General features: G+C 38.2%; 1 protein-coding gene and 1 long non-coding RNA gene across 3 annotated transcripts in view; one reads left to right on the plus strand and one right to left on the minus strand.

The window, feature by feature from the left end:
* The window catches only part of ERCC6L2 (ERCC excision repair 6 like 2), a 49509-nt gene extending 41527 nt beyond the window's left edge, over positions 1-7982 (minus strand). The window contains exons 1-4 of one of the 2 annotated variants that reach the window (XM_031608203.2): positions 7617-7982; positions 4498-4922; positions 1414-1533; positions 278-471 (exon numbers count right to left, since the gene is read on the minus strand). In XM_031608203.2, coding sequence (XP_031464063.2) covers positions 278-471; positions 1414-1533; positions 4498-4922; positions 7617-7635 — 758 coding nt within the window. In that variant the 5' untranslated portion in view covers positions 7636-7982. Of the gene's footprint in view, positions 1-277; positions 472-1056; positions 1173-1413; positions 1534-4497; positions 4923-7616 lie in introns of those variants that run through there. The other variant, XM_090132468.1, reaches the window with a different exon arrangement.
* Positions 7983-8095: 113 nt separating this feature from the next.
* LOC149912974 (uncharacterized) lies at positions 8096-21892 on the plus strand. The gene is made up of 2 exons (XR_016462274.1): positions 8096-8238; positions 21096-21892. It is a non-coding gene; the product is annotated as an uncharacterized LOC149912974 (long non-coding RNA).
* The last annotated feature ends 3011 nt before the right edge of the window (positions 21893-24903 follow it).

Consider the following 24903-nt stretch of genomic DNA (forward strand, 5'->3'; position numbering starts at 1 on the left):
ACCAAGGGCAACACTAGCTATTGCATTCTGCCTCTATCAGCTAGCAGAAATGTTCATGCAGTTTGTATCTATTTCCAAGATGTAACAGTCCCAGTGATCCTCTTTCACTGAGTGAAGGGTGAAGTTCTTAAACATAACAAAAGGAAGGGCAAAACTCCTCTGTTTTAAAATACTGGCAGCTATAGAACAAACAAAGGACTTATTTTTAGGACTTAGGAATTCAATAAATTAATAAATTAATAAATATATTTCTCTTCTGCAATGCAATGACTCTTACTTGTTAAGTTCATCTAAATACAGGCGAAGAGTCTCATATGTTGTAAGGGCAACTTCACATTTCCCTTGCTTGATACGATTCAAGTCATCTTCCTTTTTACTGCCATGTAACACAGAGACCTTGAAGTACCCCCATGTGTCCAACTCATCCTTCCAGTTGTACAGCACTGAAAGAGGGGCCACTATGAGAAAAGTCTGAAATATATGACATAGATGTTATAGTATTACTGGAAGATCTACAGCTCAACACTTTCTCAATGTGAAAAGTCATAATTTTAAGATTTATCTTATTACTTCATAGTCTGAACTATTAAATTGTGTTGCTTCAAAGTACAGTATAGAAAATACCTGAATATTTATATAAATTCAGAAGTAATGAGTTTACAGAATGTGTAAATGCTACAGAAAAAAAATACACTAATGCTACACAAAGTATCCAAAGTTACACTGGTATTACTGCAATAAGACATGATATACTATCACACTGTTTTATTATAACATCTATTACAAACACCATTCAGTGTTTTAGAGGTGGAAAAAACAATGGTAAGGAAGTTCCTCCAGGCCATAAATCTAGTCAATACATGAGAAAAGGTATCAAAAAAGGTTTAAAAATTTAAGACAGCCTGTACAATATTATCATAGAATAATAATAACAGTTTCTAGACCAGCTTTCCAGTCAAAGAAGGGGCTGCACTGAATTTAAACTTTTAGAACTTTTGTCACTGAGGTCTATAATATCCTTCAAGGACGTAAGATCCCACAACCTCTCTTTGTTACCTGTTCCAATACATAATTGTCCTCAAAGTAAATTACTTCTTCTCTTAGAGCCAGTCAGAAGCACTCATGTTTTTTCACATAAAGTGATATCCTTTCACCTCTTCCTTTCTCTTTGCCTGAATTTACAAAGGAACAATTTTTTTTTCACAGAAATACAGTCATAGAATCATTCTGCCACTCAAATTTCCAAAAACATAAAATATCAATGGAAATCAGGAGTTGCATTCGTCCTCTCATGTTAAATTAACCAAACACTGAAAATCAGTATATGTTAACTCCAAAAGCTAGCAAACAAACAACAAAACAAGTATTGCTTTTTATCAAAACTCCTGAAGTTTTATCAGTAAAAAGCTGTACCTTGTTAGGGTTACATTTTGATTCTTTTTTCACTGTCCTTTGTAAAAATTTTGGCATATTGTTTTCAATATCTTCACGTGTTCCTTTTTTGTGTAACACTGCAGCCAAAAATGAAATGACCTTCAGAAAGAAAACAACTCTCAGTAATTATGTACAAAAATGCAGACAGAAAATGAACAAGTTCCACAGAAAATACATATTTCAGTCAAAATCCTGAATAGGATTTCATTTGTTAATATACATATTTCTTTTTTTTTTTTTTAATTAATCTCATTTTTAACTGAGAAACCTGTGTTCACAATAAGAGCATTTAATTGCTCCATATTTCACTTTCATTTTCTGAGTGGAAAATCCTCAAAAATACAGTATAGAAGATAAAGGAGACAGGAAGAGATAAGGCATGTCTTGCAGTTTTCCTGGAAATGACAAACACGTGAATCTTAGATGAGGAAGCAGTAGGATGAGTTAATGTGTTTTTTTGTATGTTCCATCCCTCAAATTCTTGTTCTTGAATTCAAAAGCAGTTCATTTGGCCATGTTCAAGTCTGTACTCATTCAACTACCTCAAACCAGCCAGTGATCTTTACTTTCCTTTAATAAGGAGAAGATATTTACACCACAGTGGTGACATTCTAGACAACATTATTCCAAGCTCTGCCATGGTAATATAAAGCAGGCAGAGGACAGAGGTATCTGGCTAGAATATTTTAATCTCTAAAACCCACTTAGGATAAACAACATCCATGGAGCTAAGCTGAAGTAAGAACCAGAGGCATCATCAGAAATGTGTCCCTCTTTTTAAGTTCAACAGGCCCCCTCTGCTCAGGATGGCCAGCTCTTTTGCAGTTGCTACACAGACGCTTGGTGCAGGACAGAGGTAAAGTTTTCAGCTACTAAATCAAATAGTTATTTTCTTTTCTCCCTCCAATGATGGGAGGAAGAGCCAGTAGTACAGAGCTGGTTGAAAAGCATCTGAGAAGGACAAAAATATTCAAGACGACGACAGGAGAACCCATCATACAACAGAGCTATATGGGAAAGAGACACATGGAAGAAACTAGAAACATTTTAATGTGCAACATTTCATATAGTCATGAGAGACTAGGAAGCTGCTGCAAGTTTGTACATGTTGCTTCTTCAGCATTATTTGGCTGAATTTTATCCTTACTCTCAATAGGACTAAAAATAAAATCTGCATGTTTTTTCAGATCTTCCATTTTTGGAAGAATTATGCATCACAAATTTGTAAAAACAGTAAAGGGGCAATTCTGATGAGAAACCTTTGGCTCTTTCAGATAAAGCTAGGAGGCAATCTAAAGTCATTGACAGGAAGCTTTAACTTACTGCAATCCTATTACAACATATCATTATTCAACTTACCTTCACTACAACTCAAAATGAAATAGCCACACACTAAAGTGAATTCAAACAAACAAACAAAAAAACCATTTCAAAAGGAGAAAGTACATTACAATACAAAAGTCTTGAAGAAAAGCCTTTTTTCTCAGGTACCCTGTAATTTAGAAAAGATTCTTATTCCCATCACCTTGTAATTTAGAAATCGTAATATTCAGTCAAGTTAAAAGCAAAAGCAAAATTTTCTAGAAAACTGTAAATCAATTAGCTGGTACTCCGTGAAGTTTAATTAATATTTATTCCTTCACACAGGGCTATCTATAAAAACAAGTAAACTCATCTACTAATTCATGTCTTCTGAGCTCCTACCATACTACACTTGAGGAATACAAATACTCTGTTTTTTAGAAAGGAATATTTAAGGCAGTACTCAAGAACTGTATTTTTCTTCTATAAACTTGTCTTCTATGAACTTATGATTAAAATGCAAATTCTACAAAGGAACACAGTGCCACTGTGTGACAAACATGACTTGTTCATTACAGAATCATCCATGAGATTCAAAAAAAGAGGTGGAAGCAGGACAGCTTTGTTTTTCTCCTGATTTTTTTTTTTACCTAATACAAATGTTTCTTTCAATATTAAGTTGGATATTTGCAGTTCTTGAGTAACTACTGATTTACTGAGCTGCCATGAACAAGGAATGCATCTGAGATAAGGTGAAGCACAAGGTAAATGGAGCTAGTTTAGTTATATCTAATATGTTAACAGATCAGCAGCAGCTCTCTACACATGCACAATACTCCTCTTAATACTCTATTCAGGCAAGTTCTGCCAATTTAGTTCATTTACTTCTCTTGCAAAGTTTGCTAAAGAACATCTGTACATAGAAGGAAGTCTTATCAGCTGACATTCTCCTAAAAGGATGCACAAGACACGTCACAGCCAGTATTTACCAGCAAAGAAATGAGCTTGCATTTCACAGAAAGGAAGAGCAATGAGAGATGGACAAGGATTATTTGTAATAGGACTCAAGGTGCTAGCTTAAAACCAAACAGATTGAAGGGAATCATTTCAAACGTAAAAACACCCTAATTTTAGAAAAATAAGTGAATCAATTGGGCTGCAATTATTCAAAGCATAATGAAAAAATTCAGCCATTCCTTGCCTCTTCATCAGAGTTTGCATTTCCAACAATGACAAAAATATTATGTAACACCTAAGTACTTTTTCCAGATGGGGTAGTACATGCATCTTCCTTTTGTTCCCAGTAAGTACAGTCAAACTACTCGTTTTCAAGAAAAAAAAGTAAAAGGACATTTTAAGACCTGTTAAGTGGTGTATGTACTAATAGCATTCTGCAGTGCAACAACCTATTTTCAAGATGTGTGGGTATCAATCCACAAAATATATTCAACATAACACAAACATTAATTAACATCTTAACTGCCACAACTACCAAGCTTTACAGTACAAACGATCACATCCCAATTTTGTGCAGTGACAGAAGCTTATCTTAAATTAGCAGTGACTTCCAGCCCTGAAGTATCATCACAGCCACATCCTGCCTCCTCCGACTTCATGCCAGAAAAGGGAGAGAAAGCTTCAACAACACGGCTTTTATTTAGTAAGTCAACTTAAAAAATAAATACTCTTCACAGAAAACATGCTGCTAAAAAGCAAATAAATGAATCTACTGTCTCAATGTTCTTATAATAAAATAAATACCTGTACAGTCTTTCCAAGGCCCATATCATCTCCAAGAATGCATCCCTTTTTATTAGCATAGTGCCAATAGAGAAACTGGGCTCCTTCCCTTTGATAACTACGCAGGTATCTATTAATTGTATATGGGATAAAATCACCATCATCAGATAACTTAAAAGCAACTGCTGAAGATGGAAGATTTTGGCCAGGAAAATAAGGCTTTTCCAGGTCACTGTCATCAAATATTACACTCTTCCAGGAACATCTGCCAGCTTCAACTCTACAGAGCTCAGATATTAGTATTTTCTTGTCTTCAGATTCCAAGAATGATACAACAGCAAATGATTTTCCGTTCTTGTCCTTTTCAATTGATGATATTGTTCCTTCAGAAAATTCTCCATTTTCATGACAAGGTGCAAGGCATCTCTCCCCAACATGCCATCTATCTATGGAAACAAACAAAACAAAACAACAAATAAACAAACAAAAAACACAATGAAAAACTGGACAAATGCACAAAGTATTACATTTGGAAACACTGATCTAAACATTAGATACTAACTCATTTGATGAAAGGCATATAACTCAAGTTTACATGCATTTCAAGGCTCAATTCAAGGCAGCACTAAAATTACAATACTGATTACTGGTTAGAACCAAATTCCAAGATAGGCACATTACTGTTTGTATTGCTGTTTTTAAAATACCTGGAAGCCTGCCTGGAAAAAACCTCATGTAAACACTGATTAATAAGTTTCACTTGACAAGCCCACACTGACAAGACACTAGCAGGGTTAGCATCCAATTAATAAACCATGTCATCTGTTTTAAAATACCATCTACAACTGATAGCACTTGTCATCTACTTGAATCCAGTACTTCAGTTTTATTAAATTGTTTCACAAATACAACCATGCATGACGCACATTGCTCTTTATAATGTCTAGCATTAGGAAAAAAAAAAACCTTATTTCAGAAGTAACAGAAGTGTACTCTAAGAACATGGAGAAGGACATAAGCAAATGCTATCCTTGTCTAATGTGGGTAACTGACTGAATTCCTTATGCAGCTGTAAAGTCTTCAACTATCAAAATCTCTTTCTCTGTAAGGTCTAACCCCATTAATACTGCATACCAAACATTAACAGAGAAAACTGAGCTGCTTCTTTTATTTTTTTATTTTTACCTTTTTTTTTCATTTTTCGTACAATCTTTAAATGGTGCATGTGTTGCTAACAGAGAAAGAAAAATATAAGACCAGCACTGTAAATGAGTTAAAAGAATTCATACTGTACTGACAAGGAAGTATCTAACAAAATATTAGAAAAAGCAAGGCCTTCACAGTAGGTGAAAAACAACAACAACAAAAACAACAGAAAAAGCAGATACAATTAATATCAACTACATGCAAAGTTCTTAAAATCTGAATTGAGAAAGTGTGTCTTTGAATGACTTGAAGTATGAGTAAGGAGATTTCCTGGGCCAGGTATGGTTACTTTATTTACCAACAGTGAACCTTTTTTCCAAGTAGCTTTGTCCTTCCTTCAACACACGCAGATTTCCTGCACTTAGTGTCCTCCAACTATGTATGAGTCTCACAGGTCTGCTCTCTAATGTGCGAGAAAATTTTGTCTGCTATAAACTTGCACCCTAAACCAATGGCCCAGTAGTTCTTACACTAACTACCTCACAAACTAGAGTCACTCCATTAGATCAATGTCTCTACAGAACACTCATACCATCCCTACATCATCCTTGCTAAGACTAAGTTTCATTCCACACCCTGTGCCCTGCATATAAGACACTACGTACCTTCTCCAAAATATCTGAAGCTGAAAATAATGTTTTGAAGCAAACAGTTAAGAATAGACAGTATATTCAGTAAAATATAGTCAATTATTCTCCTCTTGAAGTATTTGTATATGTACTGCTTCAAAAATATGACCAAATTCATGCACAAAAAACTTACGATCTTCTCCCAATACCATCTGTACCTTTGGGCAATTTCTCAAAATTAAGAAGGAATACTGGAAAACAAAACAAGCAATATACACATCTCTGCTAAATATTCAAAACAAAATTTAAAATAGAGAGCATTTTCATCATTACTCTCTTTCCAGTAATATCTGAAGTGACACACAGCATTTAAATGTTCGGGTTAATACTACAATTTTATATGACAAAGCCTTTGTTTCTTAACATTTATTGAGTTGTATACACTGCATATGACTTGTGCAGAGCAGAATAAAGTGTAATGGAGAGTAAACTGTAATAACGAATTTCAAACTAACAAAGAAGGAACAAAGTGACAAAAAAAAGGAAAGTGGCAAAACAGCAGTATTAAGAATGACAGTACTACAAGATTCTGGAAAATAACGCTGTATAAACCAAAATAAAAACTGCTACACTATCTTCTTCTTTTGAACAATCATTTATGTAGGATAAAACCTCTGCAAAACAGGACATCTATCTGTTGCAGCTTCCCAGCATGGCCATCAACGAAAATATTCAAGATGACTGCTTATATCTAGTCTGTTGCCATATGTGAGGAAGTGCACCATGACACATATTGACCATTTCGGACCACGATGATAACGGCCCACAGTCACAGATAAGCTCATTTCACTACTCCTATACAAAATAAGCAAAATGCCACAAATGCTTTTTAACTACTGAGATTTGACAACTTAATGAAGAATGTAACGTTTTTTTACACTCTAATAAGTCACCATAAAAGCAAACTTGTGATACCATAATGGAAAAGCATTATCTTTTCTCAATCTGAGGCCTAACTGCAAAACCACTAAACATATGAGATTAATTGACGCGTCCTCTAAAAGATGCTTCAGCATCTACATTTCGTGTCCACTTCAAACACACACTTTCAATCTTCCCGAGGAAGAAATGCAAAACAGGAGCGTTTGTTGTAAGGGAACGTCACTAAGCCGTGCACCGCCGCACTCCTCCCAGCGTCGCTCTGTTGCCGGGTGAGGCAAAGGGCTGTCAGCACACCCGTGGGACAGCTGCCCCACGCGGGACGCCTCTGCCCCGCGGCCCACACTCTGTGAACGAAGGGCAAGGCGCCCGGTGACACCCAGACCCGCTCTTTCGCAACCCGGGAGCCCACGTCAACCCGCTTACCTGGCCACGCATCACCCATCGTAACTGACGTGAGCGCAGTTGTGGCGAGGAGCACCCCAGCAGCGGGGCCGGGACTCGCGGGACGCTCACGCTCCCGAAGGGCAGCCGAGAGACGGGCACCGCTCGGCGACCCCTCGGCGAAGCACGGCCGGGAAAGGGCGCGGGAAGCCGGCAGGACGCTGAGCAGCCACCGCACGCGCCGCGCCTGCTGAGGACATGTTGCACCGCTCCGCCTTCACTCAGCTCGGGCAGATTCACCTTACCGTCTGACACAGCCCCGCGGGACGCTGCCGCACACGCAGCCGGAAAAGCCGCAACCGAAGCGGCGGCGCGGGAGCGATCCCGCGAGAAGAGCGGCGGTGGCGCGGCCGCGGCTCTTCGTATCGCGAGGCTTGCGCTACTTCTCGCGAGAGTGGTAGGAAATCTCGGCCGCGGGCTGCCGGCTTTGGGCCTTAAGTGAGAAGTTTGCGACGCAACGCCTCGGGCGCGGTTCGGGGTCTTCGGGTTGACCTTCTTCGCCATTATGGTTTGTCACTGAGTTGTGGTGCAGCGGTCTGGGGCCCTTTTGTGGCACTGAGCCTTAGGACTGCCATGGGGCTGCTGTGGTGAGGCCGGCGTCTGGGTAAGGGCTGTTGGGGAGCAGCTCCTGTCTGCGCAGAGTGCAGCAGCATGGTGGTGCCCACACTGACTTAAAGGCGCTTTCGTAGGATGTGTGGAGAGTTGGATTGTAGTACTTGTAGTGCTGCTGCTGGGCAGATTTATGACAGGTGAACAGTGTGATCTTGCACTTGAAGAGCCCCTGAATGGAGTGTTGCCAGCTTGAATAATTAGACATCTTGATACATACTAAATATATTTTTAATTGAATTTTCTTTTAATGCTGCTGTTGTTTGTAGCAATATCCATAGGGGAAGAAAAAAGAGATTGTGTTAGCAAGCCAGTAGGGGATCTAGTGGGTGTCATGGCACTTGCTGCTCTGAATAAAACACTTCTAGGAGCAAAGCACAGCAATGGATTCCTGCAGAAGTGAGTCTGTGTGCTTTTCTGCAGGGAGCAGCCACCTGCCTACTCTGAGAGGAATGAGGACTCAAGAGAACCCAAAGCAAGATGAAGTTCTTTCTGTACATCGTCTTTGTTGTTAGCTGGAATTTTGTTGTAACAACTTAATTAATTGTGTGTGGTGGTTTATGAGCCAGTGGTATTAGACTAACAGAAAAATAGCAGGCATGAAAGCACTGATAGAGTTGCTGCAGCAATAAGCTACATATATATTGGATACCATGTATGTTGGGGAAGGTTGTTCAAAAATACAATACCAATAAATTCAGTTGTTTTTAAAATACAGATGTAGTCATGTTTAGCTACATTGATTCTAAAGGAATGTGACAATAGCCAGACCATCATAAAAACAAAGCTGGAAACGGCATGATGTTTTGAAAATTTGGCAAAATAATAAGAATGTAACCCTCAGAAACTTAATGAATTTCAGCCCTCAAAGCATGTTAGAAAATTCTGCAGGAACATGTAAGTTGTCATTCTAAGGCAAACTTTTAAACTGGGTCATGTTTGAAGATAAATGTTTGTTCATACCATAGGGTGTTTACTTAATGAATATTATGTTGCATTTGACTATTATAGAGATAGTTCTGCTTAATGAGGATTCTTTCCTGTGGAGTGCAGCTGTTATTTTACTGTCAAAAACACAATATTACAACGTCACAATAGGAGGAAATAAGAAACACATTAGTCTCTTGCTTAAATTTTTCTAATATTCATTAACCTAACAGGCTAATGTTCTGCCTGTGCTCATGTGGTCCCATTCTGCATTTAAGTCCATGGTAGGATGTCAGTGGCTTAGTTGGAGAAAGAACTGAAAATCCAGTGGATACTCCTAGTATTTGTCTCCTTTTCAGTCAGGTATATTTTGTAAGGCTTTCTCTCTTTGCACGGGCAGAAGAGGAAGGAATACATACTTAACAGGAACAGCTGATTCCTTTTATGCCTTGGTTAACTTTTATGCCAGTATGTAAAATTCTTCTCACAAATTACAAGCAGATTCTGTATCTTTAACACCTTTAGAGGAAAAAAAAAGGCTAGAAAATGGAAGTTGGCCCAGTGAGATAAAAACTTCTTTCATGAGGACATTCTTAAAAGCCCAGGCCCATAATGAAACTTTTCAGAAGTCAGTGAATTACTTACTTCTGTAATCTATCTTTTAAAGTTTTTAGAATATAGATGTTATTTCTAACTCAAGTTATTTTAATAGAAGCTATTTTCTAAGATATAAAAAACACCTCACACTGTGTGTTTCTGCAGGAAGAGATTTGTGAAAAGACTTTATTTTGAAAAACTATTGCTGTTGCTGAAAAGTTTAATATATCTAAACTGCATGTGAAAATTTGAACTTTGTTCATATTGACCTTAGATTTAGATTTCATAAGAGAAGTGTTAGATAAGAGCCAAAATGAATAGGAGAATGGGGATAAACACTTTTAAAAGATGTGCTATGTCTCTGAAATGTTCACGTGTAACATTGTAAAAGAGTTTGTTCATTTAAAAGTGGTACTAAGAGGAACGCGATAATGTGATATGCACTGAACAAATGCTTTGGAAGGTGGTTTTTTGTTTTTGTTTTTTGTCCCAGATATTTGCCACACTGTTTAAAACATTTTCCATAAGTAGTATTCAAGAAGCTTTCACAATTCTTAGAGGAAATCAGCCTAGCAGAGTACTCAGAAGTGTCTGTACACTAACACATGCACCATAGGGTATCAAGAGGACAAATTAGGGTCCTTGTGTATTGCTGTATGGCTCACAGTCTGGTTGGGATCATAGAAATGTAGCAGTATGGCTCATGACTGAACTGTGGGTGAGGACAGACTTGGGCAGTTCAGAAGATACTGGCCAGGACAATGAGAAGTGGGACTGGCAGGTAATACTTGAGAGAGCTCTGCCTAAGGACAGATCTCAGACCAACTGAGACAAGCAACCTAAAGAGGGCAACGTTGCAATGGATGTGTGCTGCAGTCCTCTAGGTCAGAAACAGGTAGGTGAGGCCCTTTTTGGATACCTTGAGAAAGTCTTCTGCTAGCAGACAGTTGACCTTTTGAGGTCTTCATCCTCAGCAGAAATATTTAGAAGAGTGATACAGTTGAGTGAAAACAATCCAGGAGGTTTCTAGGACATGCTGACGACAACTTCTTGGCACAGGTGATCCAAGAAGCAACAGATGGCGAATGCTCTGTTGAGTCTGATAGTTGCAAAGATCTGGTCAGAAATGTGAAATCTGCAGATAGGATTGCCTGCAGTAGTCACGAGATGGTGGAATCTGGGAAAATGTCAAACAGTAGGATTATAACCCTGTACTTCAGGAGATCAGACAATGTCTGAAACAATTGGCTTGGTGGACTAGGGGAGAGCAGCATCGTATATTGTTTATTTTGATGTCAACAAGGCTTTCAGCACTTTGTCCTGTGATATCCATTATAGACAAACTGATAAAGTAGGGACTAGATAAATGAACAGTGAGATGGACTGAAAACTGGCTGAACTTCATGGTTCAAGGGATTGTTATCAGCAGCGCAACATTCAGCTGCAGTCCCATTACTGGTGGCATATGTTGGGTTCAATACTGGCATCAGTACTGACCAAAATGCTTTCATTAATGATTCAGATGATGGGACAAGGTGCATAGATGATAAACAATTGAGAGAAGTGGTTGACAAACTAGACTATGCGTGTCCAACCTGTGGCCTGTGGGCTGCATGCAGCCTGGCCAAGCCCATCCTGCCCTGCACTATCATGGCAGCAGCTCTTCCTCTCTGAGGGGCCCAGTCCAGCCTGGCTCCAGGAACACACCCATCACTCACCAACAACCAAACATCGGTGTGTGTTTGGCCGAAACAAAGGCACTGGGAGGGTGTAGTGCAGTGCCAACTCAAGCTACGGCAAACAATTGAATTCATTTTGATACATTGACTAAACACAGTCCTGTAAACTGCAAAGAAATTATGCAACTATGCTTTCCAAGCTGATGAAGGAATTTGAGAATAGTTCTCAGGATTGCAAAAAAATTCATGAATTTTTTAGTATATTTGTGACTCCATTTGCAGTTAACTTATTACCTGCAAGTTTTCAAATGGAGTGTATAGAGCTGCAGTCAGATATTCAACTCAAAAATCTGATCATGTCACTTTACTAGACCTTTATATTATCTGTCTTAACAGAGCAAAATATTTTTGGCTTCACAATCATACCTTATTCATGAGATCGCTTTTTGTCAGTACGTGCATTTGTGAACAACTTTTGTCAAGGATGAAGTTCAGAAATAGTAAAAATTCATGAAAAATCTCTGATCAAAACCTTACAACCACTTCCCTTGAACCAAATTGATGCATTAGTTTCACAAAAACAAGGCCAAGTATCCCACTAGAACATCAGGAGCAGATACTGGTGGGATGACAGTGGAGGTTGAACTTTCCCACCAATATTCCCTTACATTTTGTTGCTGTGTGACAAATGGCAGCAGAGGTGCTGTCTGACATAATGGCATCTGACATGGAAGTGCAAATAATGCAAAGGTGTGTCATTGAATTCTTCCATGCAGAAAAAATGGCACCCAGTGACATTCTGTCATGCTTGCTGAATGTTTATCAAGTCCTAACAATGGATGTCAGCACAGTGAGGCAGTGGGTGGTGCATTTCAGCAGTGACAACAGTGGGTCACCTCTGCCAGAGCATCTGGTGTCGTTTCCATGGAAATAAACAGGAGACATTAGTTTCAGAGCAGTTTATGTATATGTGGCTCAAAACAATTCCAGTGCAAACCTGGCAAACCAAAAGGTTGGACACCCATGGTCTAACTGCTTCATCTGTCCATTGGTAAAAAATGAAGAGCTTTAGCTATAGGGCAGATCGTTTAGCCCGAGTCCAGTTTGTCCTGCAGCCCAATAATAAAAGACGTGGTATTACTACTTACATAAACGTGTGCTTATTTCTAGTCTTATCTTCCTGTTAATAACTCACAAGACCTTTACTCATTCTTTGCTTTCTTGCCTTCTGTCATAACAGCCTGAAAATACTAACTAAGCAGGACTGAAAATGCTGCACAACACTTGCATGTGTACATAAATATAGATAACATCTTGAGAGTTTAACCCAGTAAATCAGATATACCTGGTATTACTAACTTCTTCTCTCTCAAAAATAGGACAGTCCTAAGTCTTCCTTGATCGTAGAAGCTAGGGCAGTATAATTCTAATAACACGCTGCAGAATTGTCCATTGAAGTTTGCCAGGTGATGCGGTATTCAGCTTGAATAAACCTGAGACTGATTCCACAAGTGTTACAATGTATTGATTCATTTCCTTCAAGTGTTTGGTTAAAGGGTAACTTGAGGAAAGTTTTGTCCTTAAACGAATATTGTATATAAATGGATCATGTCAGCAGCACTCAGATTTCATGATTGCTTGGACTGGGAACTGGATAATGAGACATGTCAGCTCCGTTGACTATGTAGCAGATAGTTGTGTAGAGCAGTTCTGAATGTTTCAGAAAAATATGTGAGCATTCAAAAGGCTTGTGGAACAGTTTCAGGTTTGCTCTGGGCCTGGTTAAACCAAATCACTATAATTGTTCTTCAGAGGATCATTTATTATGTGTTACCCATTTCACTTTACAAATAAAAACTATTTCAGAAATGGAACAGAGCTCTCCATTAGGAGCAGTAGTCATAGAAAAGGTTTATGGAGAGCTTGGTTCCTGTAAGCCTTTTTCCTTCAGGAAAAAATAAAACATTTTGCTTCCTGAAACTTGATTTCACTCCTTTCTTTCCTTTTTTCTCTTTCTTTGCCTTTGCCTTCCCTTTTTCTTGGAGAAGGAATGGGAGGGTAGAATAAACTATACTCAAATGATAAGAAAGTCATTAGTTAAATCTAAGCAGATCAGATGCAAATATGGTATGGTGTAGGAGAGTGGACATACAGCTTTTGTGACTAAAATCACTAAACCTGAATGTACAACCCATTTAAACAGCCATCTAACTTGATCATCAGGTCAAACCTACCCAATATATTGCAAATCAAATAAAACTACAGTTACCTTTCAGATGTGATACCATCTGTGAATTATTAAGCTCCTATGATGATAAAAAATGAAGAAAAACTGCATGTAACTATCAGCATAAAGATAAAACCTATTTTCTTTCAGGCTTATTTTAGGGAATTTGCCTCAGTTGTGTGAACCACATACATTTTTAAGGAAAAGTGCAGAGACACGTAGTCATACAAAAACAAAAGAGAAGAAAATAAAGATGCTGGAAAACAACTCTGAAGCTCCACTAGAATACATGACTCCTGTTTAAACAAAAAAATCCTGTTCCAGTACTGTGAGTAGAATGCAGTGCTTTATACAAGTTATTTCCTGTGTTTCTTCTATGCGTTATTCATATGGGACAGCTATCAACATGAGGTGGCTTGATGAAGTGGCACTTTTTAGAGGAACATTACGGTTGTGTACAAATGTGCTAAAAGACGCAAACTGAAGCTGAACAAGCTGAAGTGGAGGCTTGTCAACCAATTCACCAGTCGTGTCCTTAAACAATGTAAGAATGCTATGTGTCCATGCAGAAGGCAGGGATATTTTTGTTCATGGGGTATTTTTCTCTGATACTAAAGTCAATCAACCTCTTTTACTATGAGGATCTGACTGCCACAGCTGTCGGAAACCACAAATGTCTGGGACAAGTACAACATACTATTCCTGCTGAATCAGCTCTTAATATAATAAATCTATTAAGCCAGTATCCTGAAAACAGAGACATTTCACAATACAGTGGAAACTGCACTGCAAAGTGTGCCTTTGATTTCAGCAAATTCTGAGCCCTTTTCCAATAATCGCTGTTACACAAAGAATACAAAAATTTTTGTGACATCATCAGCAAATTACAATACTATTAAAACCATTGGTTGTATTTTTTGAGTCATTGAATATCTCTAAAATTGAATAGGAAGGCCTAATATCACATGCTGTGATTTGAATTCTAAAGCATCAAATGAATTAATATGCTTAGTTAAAGCATATTAATTTAAATTAGATTTAAATAATCAGAAGTATTATGTATTTTAGGTGAAAAAGTGAGGTGCCATGCGTATGTTTTCTTGGGTTAATATCACAACTTTTGACAGGTACCTGATCAGTGCAGTGTGCCACATTTCTGATAGGTTTCTCCAAAGAAAGACATTGTGAGATTCTGCACATACATATAAATGTAGGAGTGCTTTTCTGAAAGTAATGCCTTCTGTTTTATGTTGCTGACACAAAAAAAAAAAAAAAAAAAAAAAAAAAGATTGTTTTGTAGCTGAAAATTTGCTCTATCAAATAGTGTTATTGTGCTCTTTGTTGTAGTTTCCATGGAAATAAATAGGAGGCATTATTTTCACAGTGACTTATGTATATGCTGTGGCACTGGCTCCAGACAAACTGGAACCCTTTGCTATTTTATAATTAAGGTTGTCCAAATGAAAGTACCAACATGAAAGCTTTGTAAAACCACAAAATATATATCTTAATTCATATGCCATAACATGACATAACAAAGCAAACATGTACCCAGTTGTAAGCAAATTCTCATTTACTTTGAAGTGTACTGTTCTATAATTTTCTGTGAATCACTTTATCCAGTAAACAAAATATTATTTATAAACAAAAACAAATAACCACATTACTTTAAAAATTTCTGTTAAAAACATACTTTTTTTAGATTTATCTCAAGAAAATATAATAGGGTACCTTATTACAAAAAGTAAACAAATAAAATTGAAATCTGATAAAAAACAAATAGACTTACTTATGGATTGGATTGCAACCTTAATAATTTTATTTATATTTGTATAGAACAGATTTCTCTTTTTCTGTGTGTAATATTTGCTGTTAAATTCGAATAAATTTTGTTTTTACTAGCACATTTGTGGAAGAGACAAGGGACAAAGAAAAGGAGCATTTACTGGATTTTGGAAGAATACTTCCCAATACTTCATAGTCACTACTTGTGAAGAATACTTCATAGTCACTGCTTGTACTACATCTCACTTATTATTTTAAACAAGTGATGAACGAATCATTTGTACAAAGCTCCACGTGTGTAGATGAGAGGGAATAATTCTATATCCAAGAGATATGTAGTTGTTACATCTTCAGTGATATTTGTCACACAACTACTACAGCTGAGGGAGCCATGAAAAGGAAGGGCTCCACTACAGTAGGCAGAGCAGAGGAGAGAAGGTCCCAGTCACACTGTTGTCTTAATGTTCTGTATCTTCTGGGTGGTATGAATGGCATTTGTAATGGTGTGATGTTTTCTTGGAACACTTTTTAGGGGCACGGCTTTGTCTTGCATTAAGTGAAGAGGGATTGTTTTGGGCAGTATAGAAAACATACAGTGTAATTAATGCATACAAGTAACAAAACAAAAAATTCTGATTTGTTCCTGGAAAGACAGATAATCTTCACTGCTTTAAAAAAAGAAAAAAGAGAGGAAGAGGAAGGGGAAAAGGAAAGGGAAATGGAAATGGAAAAGGACAAGGACAAGGGCAAGGGCAAGTGTTACGGTTTTATGATTTCTGGTTACAGGTATTCTACATCATAACATCATGTGGTGAGAAGAAAGGAGAGGGAGGGAGGGAGGGAGGGAGGGAGGGAGGGAGGGAGAGGAGAGGAGAGGAGAGGAGAGGAGAGGAGAGGAGAGGAGAGGAGAGGAGAGGAGAGGAGAGGAGAGGAGAGGAGAGGAGAGGAGAGGAGAGGAGAGGAGAGGAGAGGAGAGGAGAGGAGAGGAGAGGAGAGGAGAGGAGAGGAGAGGAGAGGAGAGGAGAGGAGAGGAGAGGAGAGGGAGAAAGGAAGGGAAGGGAGGGGAGGGGAGGGGAGGGGAAGGGATGGGAGGGGAGGGGAGGGGAGGGGAGGGGAGGGGAGGGGAGGGGAGGGGAGGGGAGGGGAGGGGAGGGGAGGGGAGGGGAGGGGAGGGGAAGAAGGGGAAGGGGGAGTGGGAGAGGGAGGGGGAGAAGGAGAAGGAGAAGGAGAGGGAGGGGGAGAAGGAGAAGGAGAAGGAGAAGGAGAAGGAGAAGGAGAAGGAGAAGGAGAAGGAGAAGGAGAAGGAGAAGGAGAGGGAGAGGGAGGGGGAGAAGGAGAAGGAGAAGGAGAAGGAGAAGGAGAAGGAGAAGGAGAAGGAGAAGGAGAAGGAGAAGGAGAAGGAGAAGGAGAAGGAGAAGGAGAAGGAGAAGGAGAAGGAGAAGGAGAAGGAGAAGGAGAAGGAGAAGGAGAAGGAGAAGGCTGGTATTAACTCAGATGAGGCAGTAGGCTGTTTTGACAATATCATTATCCAGATTTATGTATATATCTTTCAACTTCACTCAAGGTGTAATGTTCCTCTGTCACTCCAAAGGCTTGAGGACTAATAATTTTGCAAGTCCTCCATGGATTATCCCAATTCTCAAAGACATGAGAGCAATTTCAGACTGACTTTCAAATACATTCATGGAAACTATGTGTCCTGTCTCAGAAAGGATAATCCACTACATTCGCATATAAACAGAACCCTTAAATATGCAACAGATGTTCCATTTTTTTGTAAAGCTCTTGAATTCATTGACAGGCCTTCGGCTAAACTGATGAATTAATTTGTTCAGGGCAGATTTCATAAATCCTCTAATAATTCTTGCCCTTACACATCTTGACTTGATTTCTGAGATCTACAGCATGTGTTTTAAATGTTTTAACCTTTACTACTTTAATCAGGTAACATTTATTTCAGGACTGGATGATGATCGGTCACTGAAAGATATAGTTGACTGGGAAATAAAATCCAATTTGTCAGTTAAACAAAAGTGCTCTACATCTGAAATAAGAAGAAATCAGTCTGTGTTATTGGATCCCTGAAATGCTTAGTGATTTTGATGTCAGTCTCCTTCTCAAGGATACATAGTGCTGAATTGCTAAGTATTTCTGAATGTCGTACTGGTATGCAGAAAACCGCTGTCACCATGCTTATGCAAAGCTGATTTTTTGGGGGGTAGTTTCAATGTAAGTATTTATGCTGAAATTCATTTGTATCTTTTATAGTTATACATATTTTTAATACTCAGAGGTTACCAATTTAAACAGCAATGAAATTAACTAGAAAAAACAAGTTTTGTTTAAGATACTTGCTTCATAGAAGTCTTTTTCTATAGTAACACCTCTAATGTAATTATATCAAAGAATTCAAGGTGATTTCATTAACAGATGTGAAATAAAATGTATAAAGTTTTTTCTTTCATTGCTGGACAAGTGATATCCTATCTGTCCAGTCAATAAATCATTATATGTTTTCTCTAATGGACATCCAGAGGTACAAATCTACAATCTGTAAAATACGATAGACATACATGTATAGTATTTTTATTTCTGGTGAAAGCCTTTAACAGATCATTTCTTTTGCCTCTTCCATACAGTTTGTCACTATTTGGAATAGATGTCCCATGGACTTTTCTGAATTATCATAAAAAGCAGCCAAAAGTACAAAACCAAGCATCCTTAAACAGGAGAGTTTCTAGCAAAGTTTGTACATGTTTTCCTTCATATTGTCCACCAGGTTCTTTCTTGACAGTTTCTCCTTTTGCAGTCAGAGGTCCTTTAAAGGCTGCAATCTGAAGAAGTCAATCAAAATCTCCTGGTGTGTACTTTGTTTCATATATCATATTTGGCACACTGTTTCTATTCTAGAAATGCTGAGAAACTATTATATTTCAGAAATGAACTGCTTTTGTCTTATGCACTACAGGGAATGTCCTGCAGGGTACATCTAGATTAGTTTTCTAAGGGATTGGGACTGATGCTAATGTGCTGTCCACATTACAGTAAGAAGGCAAACAGACCTTGTGCCTTTGGCTTGCTCTCCAGAAACAAATTTAGCCACTGGAGAAAAATGCCTTCAGGGGTTTTCAAATTGTTGTCAGAGACTGTAGTCTAAATGAACTTCAGTGTGTTGTAGAAACAACTCTGCAATTAAGCATTTGCTATATCACCAAGTTTGAAACATATTAATGTAAAATAGGTGATAGGATAAACCTGTTATTGAAAACTCAATATAACATAAGCTGCAAGAATTTCTTAATTTTATATATATATATTCAAATATATATATATTCAAATACTTATTATTAACTACATCTCCTGTCACAGCATCTCTGATACTTAATTAGTAATATATTGCTGCAGATACTTAGGAAAGCAAAGCATTTACAGTTAGGCAGCCAAGTGTGGGGAAGCTGAGTGAAAGAATTGTCTAAGAGAATAAAGAATACTTAGAGCAACAAAGGAATAAAAAATCATTTCATTCTTTGTTTCTCATTTCAAAACTCCAGATTCACATTGCTAAGCTCAAATTCTAATATCAATCTTTGCTGTTGTGTATTATTTCCTGCTAAAAATTTGAATTTAAGACAGACTTCAACAAACCCCAAAATCAAGGCAAGTTTAGCTGCAGAAATATAAATCTGCAAAGAAATAGCATAATTCATGCCCAAACTGGTTAAAATAATTTCATACAAACACCAAAGTCATTTTCTTACATCACCTGCAGTGGATGTAGTCATTTGCAAATGACCATAGAGAAATGTGTACTGATAGACTCAGTGCTCATAGTTTTGGAATGACTGTGCCTCTAAGCAGAGAAAATGAAGTACTGTTTCAGTGTGCATACCACTTCCAGTGGAAATACACTACCACAAACAGCCACTGTCATTTAAAAAGGCAGTTCATCTGATAAAATCAGCTAGTCTGCATATGTGAAAAGCTGAAAATTTCTTCAGTATTGTGATATAAATAATATAATATCTAACAATACATTTAGTCTAAAAATTACTGCAATAATTTGTCTAAGTGAATAGATCTAAGGAATAATTTATACAAAACAAGTCCTCTGCTGTCAGTGCAGATGTATATAAATCAGAAGAGTCCCCTTGTATAGCTATAAAGATAACTGTGCCTGGAATCAAGACCTTCAGCTTGCTTCAGTGACAAAGTTTTAAATGAGTCAGTCTGGATATCAAGAAGCCACATCAGCTGAGTGAGAGTGGGCTTTTTTCTTCTTCTTTACTTTTTTTCAGGTAGCTTTGCAGTCTGCATTTTGCTCTGTCTTGTTCAAGAGAAAACAGAAACTACACACACACAAGCCAGTTTAAGAGTAGGTTGGACTTAGTATCCAATGATAGCTGAAACTCTTACATCTTATGATGACAGTTTATGGTGCATACTTTCATAAGCACCATAAATATAGTCTCTTTGGACGAGCAAGAGCACATGAATTGAGATCAGGAGAAAAGACTTGTCCATGTGATTAGTTCCTATAGAATCAAAATGCTGTATTAAAAAGAAAAAGCCTTATTCTAACTTCTAATGCATATATATGTAAAATAAATATAAAGCAGTTCAGACACCTGGGATGATGACATATAATATGATTTCAATTTTATTTCCTTCTCATTTTCCCTTTTCCCTCTTTTCCTTTCACTTCAGAAAAGATTCCAGAGGGCAACTAGAATTAGATGCCTAATGGGTAAACTCCAGGCTTTCAAAAAGACCTGCAAGAAGTACCAGAGCTGACACACACAAATGCATAAGCATATTTGCTGATTCACGAAATTATTTATGTCCAAGTTGCCTACAGATGGAGCTAGAATGCAGTTTGTAAAGGCCTGTTATCTTTCATAACAGATAAAGGGGTGTCATCTTTACAAATGATCTCCTTGTTTAGATGCCTTATGTTTTGTCTCTAATTTATTTGTTTCACAAGCAAGTACTTTTCAGAAAAGGTCAGTTTTAAAGGCACAGCTTTTGCTAAGTCAAGCTTCATGTCAAGTAAGTGTTTTTTCAAACTGCTGACAGTCATTTTGTTCCCATTTAATTCTAATATATTAGCTTATTACGTATTATTCTTTCAGTCCTTTCTTTAATATGGTGACTAATGCAGAAAGAGAAAAAAAACAAAGAACATATTTGAAGTAAAGAGAGAGAGAGAGGCTCATTCTCATTGATACATCATTTTGCTATCATGTGCCTTCTGATACTTTGCCTTTTCTGTTCTCTGTCTATATTTATTGGCTTTTTGGATCAAAGCTATTTTTTCCATACATAGAATTATATGAACAATATTGTAAAACCTTTGGTTTCATAAAAGGACAAATGTCTGTAATTTGAATTTTCTCAGACTTCTCTAGAAGACTAAAGAGTTGTATTAAATAATGTATTTTAAATTCTTCAGATACTTTATCTGTAAGAATTAATTCTGTCTTTTTTTTTTCCTTTGAGGTGTGTGTGTATGTATCTGTGTGTGTATCACTTACTAGTAGAGAACAAGTGCTCAGCTGGCACTATGGACAGAGGTCCCCTATAATACTAGTAGTTCAAACTTTTAACATGACACTAATAGCCACTTTTTTTTTCTTCCAGGTAGCACTATTCTGCCCTCCAAAATATGCTTTTGGTTCACTGCAGTATCCCCCACTGCTACATTTCATAACCACATTCTGCACTAGCTGTATCCACAGAATCACAGAATCACAAGTTGAGGTTGGCAGGGGTCTCTTGATCCATCTGGTCCAGCTCCAAACCCTGCCCAGGTAGGAGCATCCACAGCAGTTGCGCAGGACCATCTCCAGGCAGCTTTTGAAGATATCTGAGGAAAGAGACTCCACAGAGAGGAAGTCTCTCTGGACAACCTGTTCCATTGCTCCACCACCTGCATAACGCAGCAGATAAGTAATTCCTGCTGCCCAGGAGGAACCTTCTTTATTTCAGCTTGTGTCCATTCTGTCCTGTTCTGTCAATGGTCACCACCGGAAAAAGACTGGCTACATCCTCTTTGCAGCCTCCCTTAGATCCAGACACACTTGATGAGGCAAGTAGAAGCTTCCATATTTATTTTCCACAAAGAAAAAAAAATAAAAACAAAAACAACAACAAAAATAAATGAAGCTGGAAAACATTTTCTGTCTCCAAATGGCAATGTAATTGAAACAACTCCTGGAATTTCAGCACTGTATTGTAATTCACCATTCTCACTGACATGAAAAAATAAAACGTATGTGTTCTTGTTTGTGTGCTGGGGGGTGCATGAGGGAGTTGTCCTAAAAATATGATTTGATCTGTATCGTCCATTTCATGTTCAATAGTTTGTAACACTGTCTGTAAATGCAAACTTCTTACTGATATGAAAGGATTAAAGAACTCTCTCCTTTATACTTGAACTTGGTCACAAATAGCTTTACACCAGCCACACCTGCAGGACTTGCTCAGGGAGGCTTTCAGAATATACAGGTGCAGCTCAGCTCTGAGCTTTGCATCCTAACCCAGTGCCATATAACGAATCTTTTTATGTATGAATTTAGGATCCCTTTTCTTTACTGTTGTCTTCTACGATACTGCATTTTGTTCACCATATACAAGATAAAATAGAAGAAATCTTCTAGCAGGGGCCCTGTAAGTCCACTTTGGGAGGGCTGTTAGTTTTGTATAAAGTGCTGAGAAGAGATTCTGGAAAGACAAAATGATTCTTACTGGGCAAAACATAGGCCTGGAGACTCAAGAACAGCAGAGAGGATAATTTATAACTCAATTTATGACACACAGTGGTGGAAATTTCAGGCTGCAGTCCTTGCATAGTGTTTATAAAATTGAGATCACTCTAAAGTAACGCCTCCTATTAATTTCCATGGAAACTATGACAGATACAAAGAGCACAGTAACACTATTTGACAGAGCTAACTCACAGTTACAGAACACTATTTTTCAACATTGTCACCAATATTAGCTATGCATTTTTGCCAGCAGTGAACAAGAGCTGCGTGCTACGCTCATAAAAATCTTCACAGCTATCTGGAACATGGAAATTTAACAATATTTTCCATACAGAGTGTCAAGACAGTGATAATAATTACACAACTGCATTAAATACTTTTTGAACAATGTTAATGGGCTCAAATTAGTTGTCCTTATGTCAGCTAAATACCAGATCATTTACAAGTAATGTTTAGTTGCTATTCATGCTCTGGTCAACAGAAAAGCAGCAGATGCAGGAACTTATCTCCTCAGCATAATATTTCAGGATGCACTCTCCCTGTGTTGCAGCTCAGACAGCATTAATAGTGCTCTGACATTTGGATGCTGCTGAAGGTTGTGTGCGCTCATGGGGCAGGGGCGGGCCACTTGCAGAGCAGAGCTGCAGAGGCAGTGGCGAGCAGATGGCAGAGGGCTGCACTGTCAGCTGCTCTGGGCCATATGCAGCCTGCATGCCATGAGTTGGACGTGCCTGCTTTAAGCCCTAACCCTAACTGTAACTCCTAACAATAACCGTAACAGCAAAACTAACCCTAACAGCAATGCTAACCCTAAGCCCTAGCACTAACCATGGCCCCTAACCATAACATTAACCCTAAATTCTAACCCTAAACCTAACCACTAACCATAACCCTAGCCCTAACTGCTAGCCCTAACCATTTCCCCTAACCATAACACTAACCCTAACCCCTAACCCTAAAGCTAACCCTTAGAAGCCTAAACCTAACCCTAATACCCTAAATCTGACACCTAACTCTAACCATAATTCCTAATCCTAAATGCTAAACATAAATTTAACCTAAGCACAATTTTAATCCCTCACCCACTCCATAACAAAACCTTAATAATCTTAATCCTGACCCTAGCAAAAAAGTAATAATTATAATCTTAACCCTAACCCCAACCTCAAACCTAAACATGACCTTAACAAAAACTCTGTTATCTCTAATTGTAGCACTAATACTAACCCTAATATTCTACTCTGACCCTTAAATTAATTCCTGATCCTAAAAGCTAACCCTAACCCTAAACCTTAACCATAATCCTACCCCTAACACTAACAGAAGCCCTAATATCTCTAACCCTAAACCTATCTATAATTCTGACCCTAACCAAAAGCCTAACACTAATCCTAACCATAACCCTAACACTATAACTAAACCTAACTATAATCACTAGCACTAGCCACAGTACTAACACCTAATCCTAAACCCAATCCTAGTCCTAACCAAAAACCTAATAACAATAATCCTAACCAAAACCCTAACTATATCCCTAACTGTAACCCAAACCATATCCCTAACACTAACCTGAGGAAGCTCCTGCTGTGGTGGGCCACTGGAAGGCTGAAGCACAGAAGAGGGTCTTGATGTCTGGCTGCTGCTTTATGGCAGCAGACAGGAGGCCTGAGGCTGTCACTGTTCCCTCTCTGCTGCTGCAGCAGGGTCTGGCAGGCTTGGAGCAGTGCAGCCAAGCTCCTCTCTTCAGGGCAACCCCTGGACTGCAGTGTTCAAGCAGCTGTGGATTATCTCTCTTGAAGTATAGGTTATAGGAGAAGATTAACTAAAAAATACAAAGGGGATGAGCTAGTTGCTATCCATTTGGGACTGAAAGGCAGCCAGGCAGAGGAACTGAGATTTGTAACTGCTAAATCCAAACAGGGGTATTGAAAAGGTCTGTCAGCCAGTGTAATCCTACAGCTTAGGCTAACTAGAAGAATATACATTGCAAATACACTGAAATAAATACACTGAAATAAATAGATTCATCATATCCTGATTTATTTGTCTTTCCATTCCAAGGGTTCAAACCCAAATAGAACTGAAATACATTTGATCTACTTTTCTACTACAGCAAGAGTAAGTTTAAAATACTGAGAAACAGCAATAACAATAACAACAACAACGACAACAACAACAACAACAACAACAACAACAACAACAATAATAATAATAATAATAATAAATCAGGATAGTTACTGTCATCTTCACCTCCTCTACTACCAAGGCTTATGTTATCACACCTGCCTTCTCTCCTACCAGAATATTCTGAGTTGGTTCATGTGTGGAGCAACTGATGTACCTTCCTATAAGCAGCAATCCTCCTTCCTCTGCTGGAAGTTCAGGAAGTGAGCGAGATCTTTCACAGACATAATTTTGTTTGGTGAATCCATACTGGTTTAAGCTGATGAATGAAGCTTTTCATCCTTTCTATCTCAAAAACTCTTAAAGGTCCCTTCCTCCCCAGTACTTCTACCTCAAACGATTCTTCACTAATTAAAAAAACAGCTTCCATGGAGACCCCCCCCCAAATGGTCTTAAACTCATCACTTTCAGCCAGTACTCAGAACTTCTGTGCAAAGCCGCGTGTTGAGAAGATATTGGCTTTGTTGATGCTCCTCTCAGAAGAAATGAGAAGAGGT

The sequence above is a fragment of the Phasianus colchicus genome, chromosome Z (genome assembly GCF_987193195.1).
Source record: "Phasianus colchicus chromosome Z, bPhaCol1.hap1.1, whole genome shotgun sequence".
NCBI classification, from domain to species: domain Eukaryota; kingdom Metazoa; phylum Chordata; class Aves; order Galliformes; family Phasianidae; genus Phasianus; species Phasianus colchicus.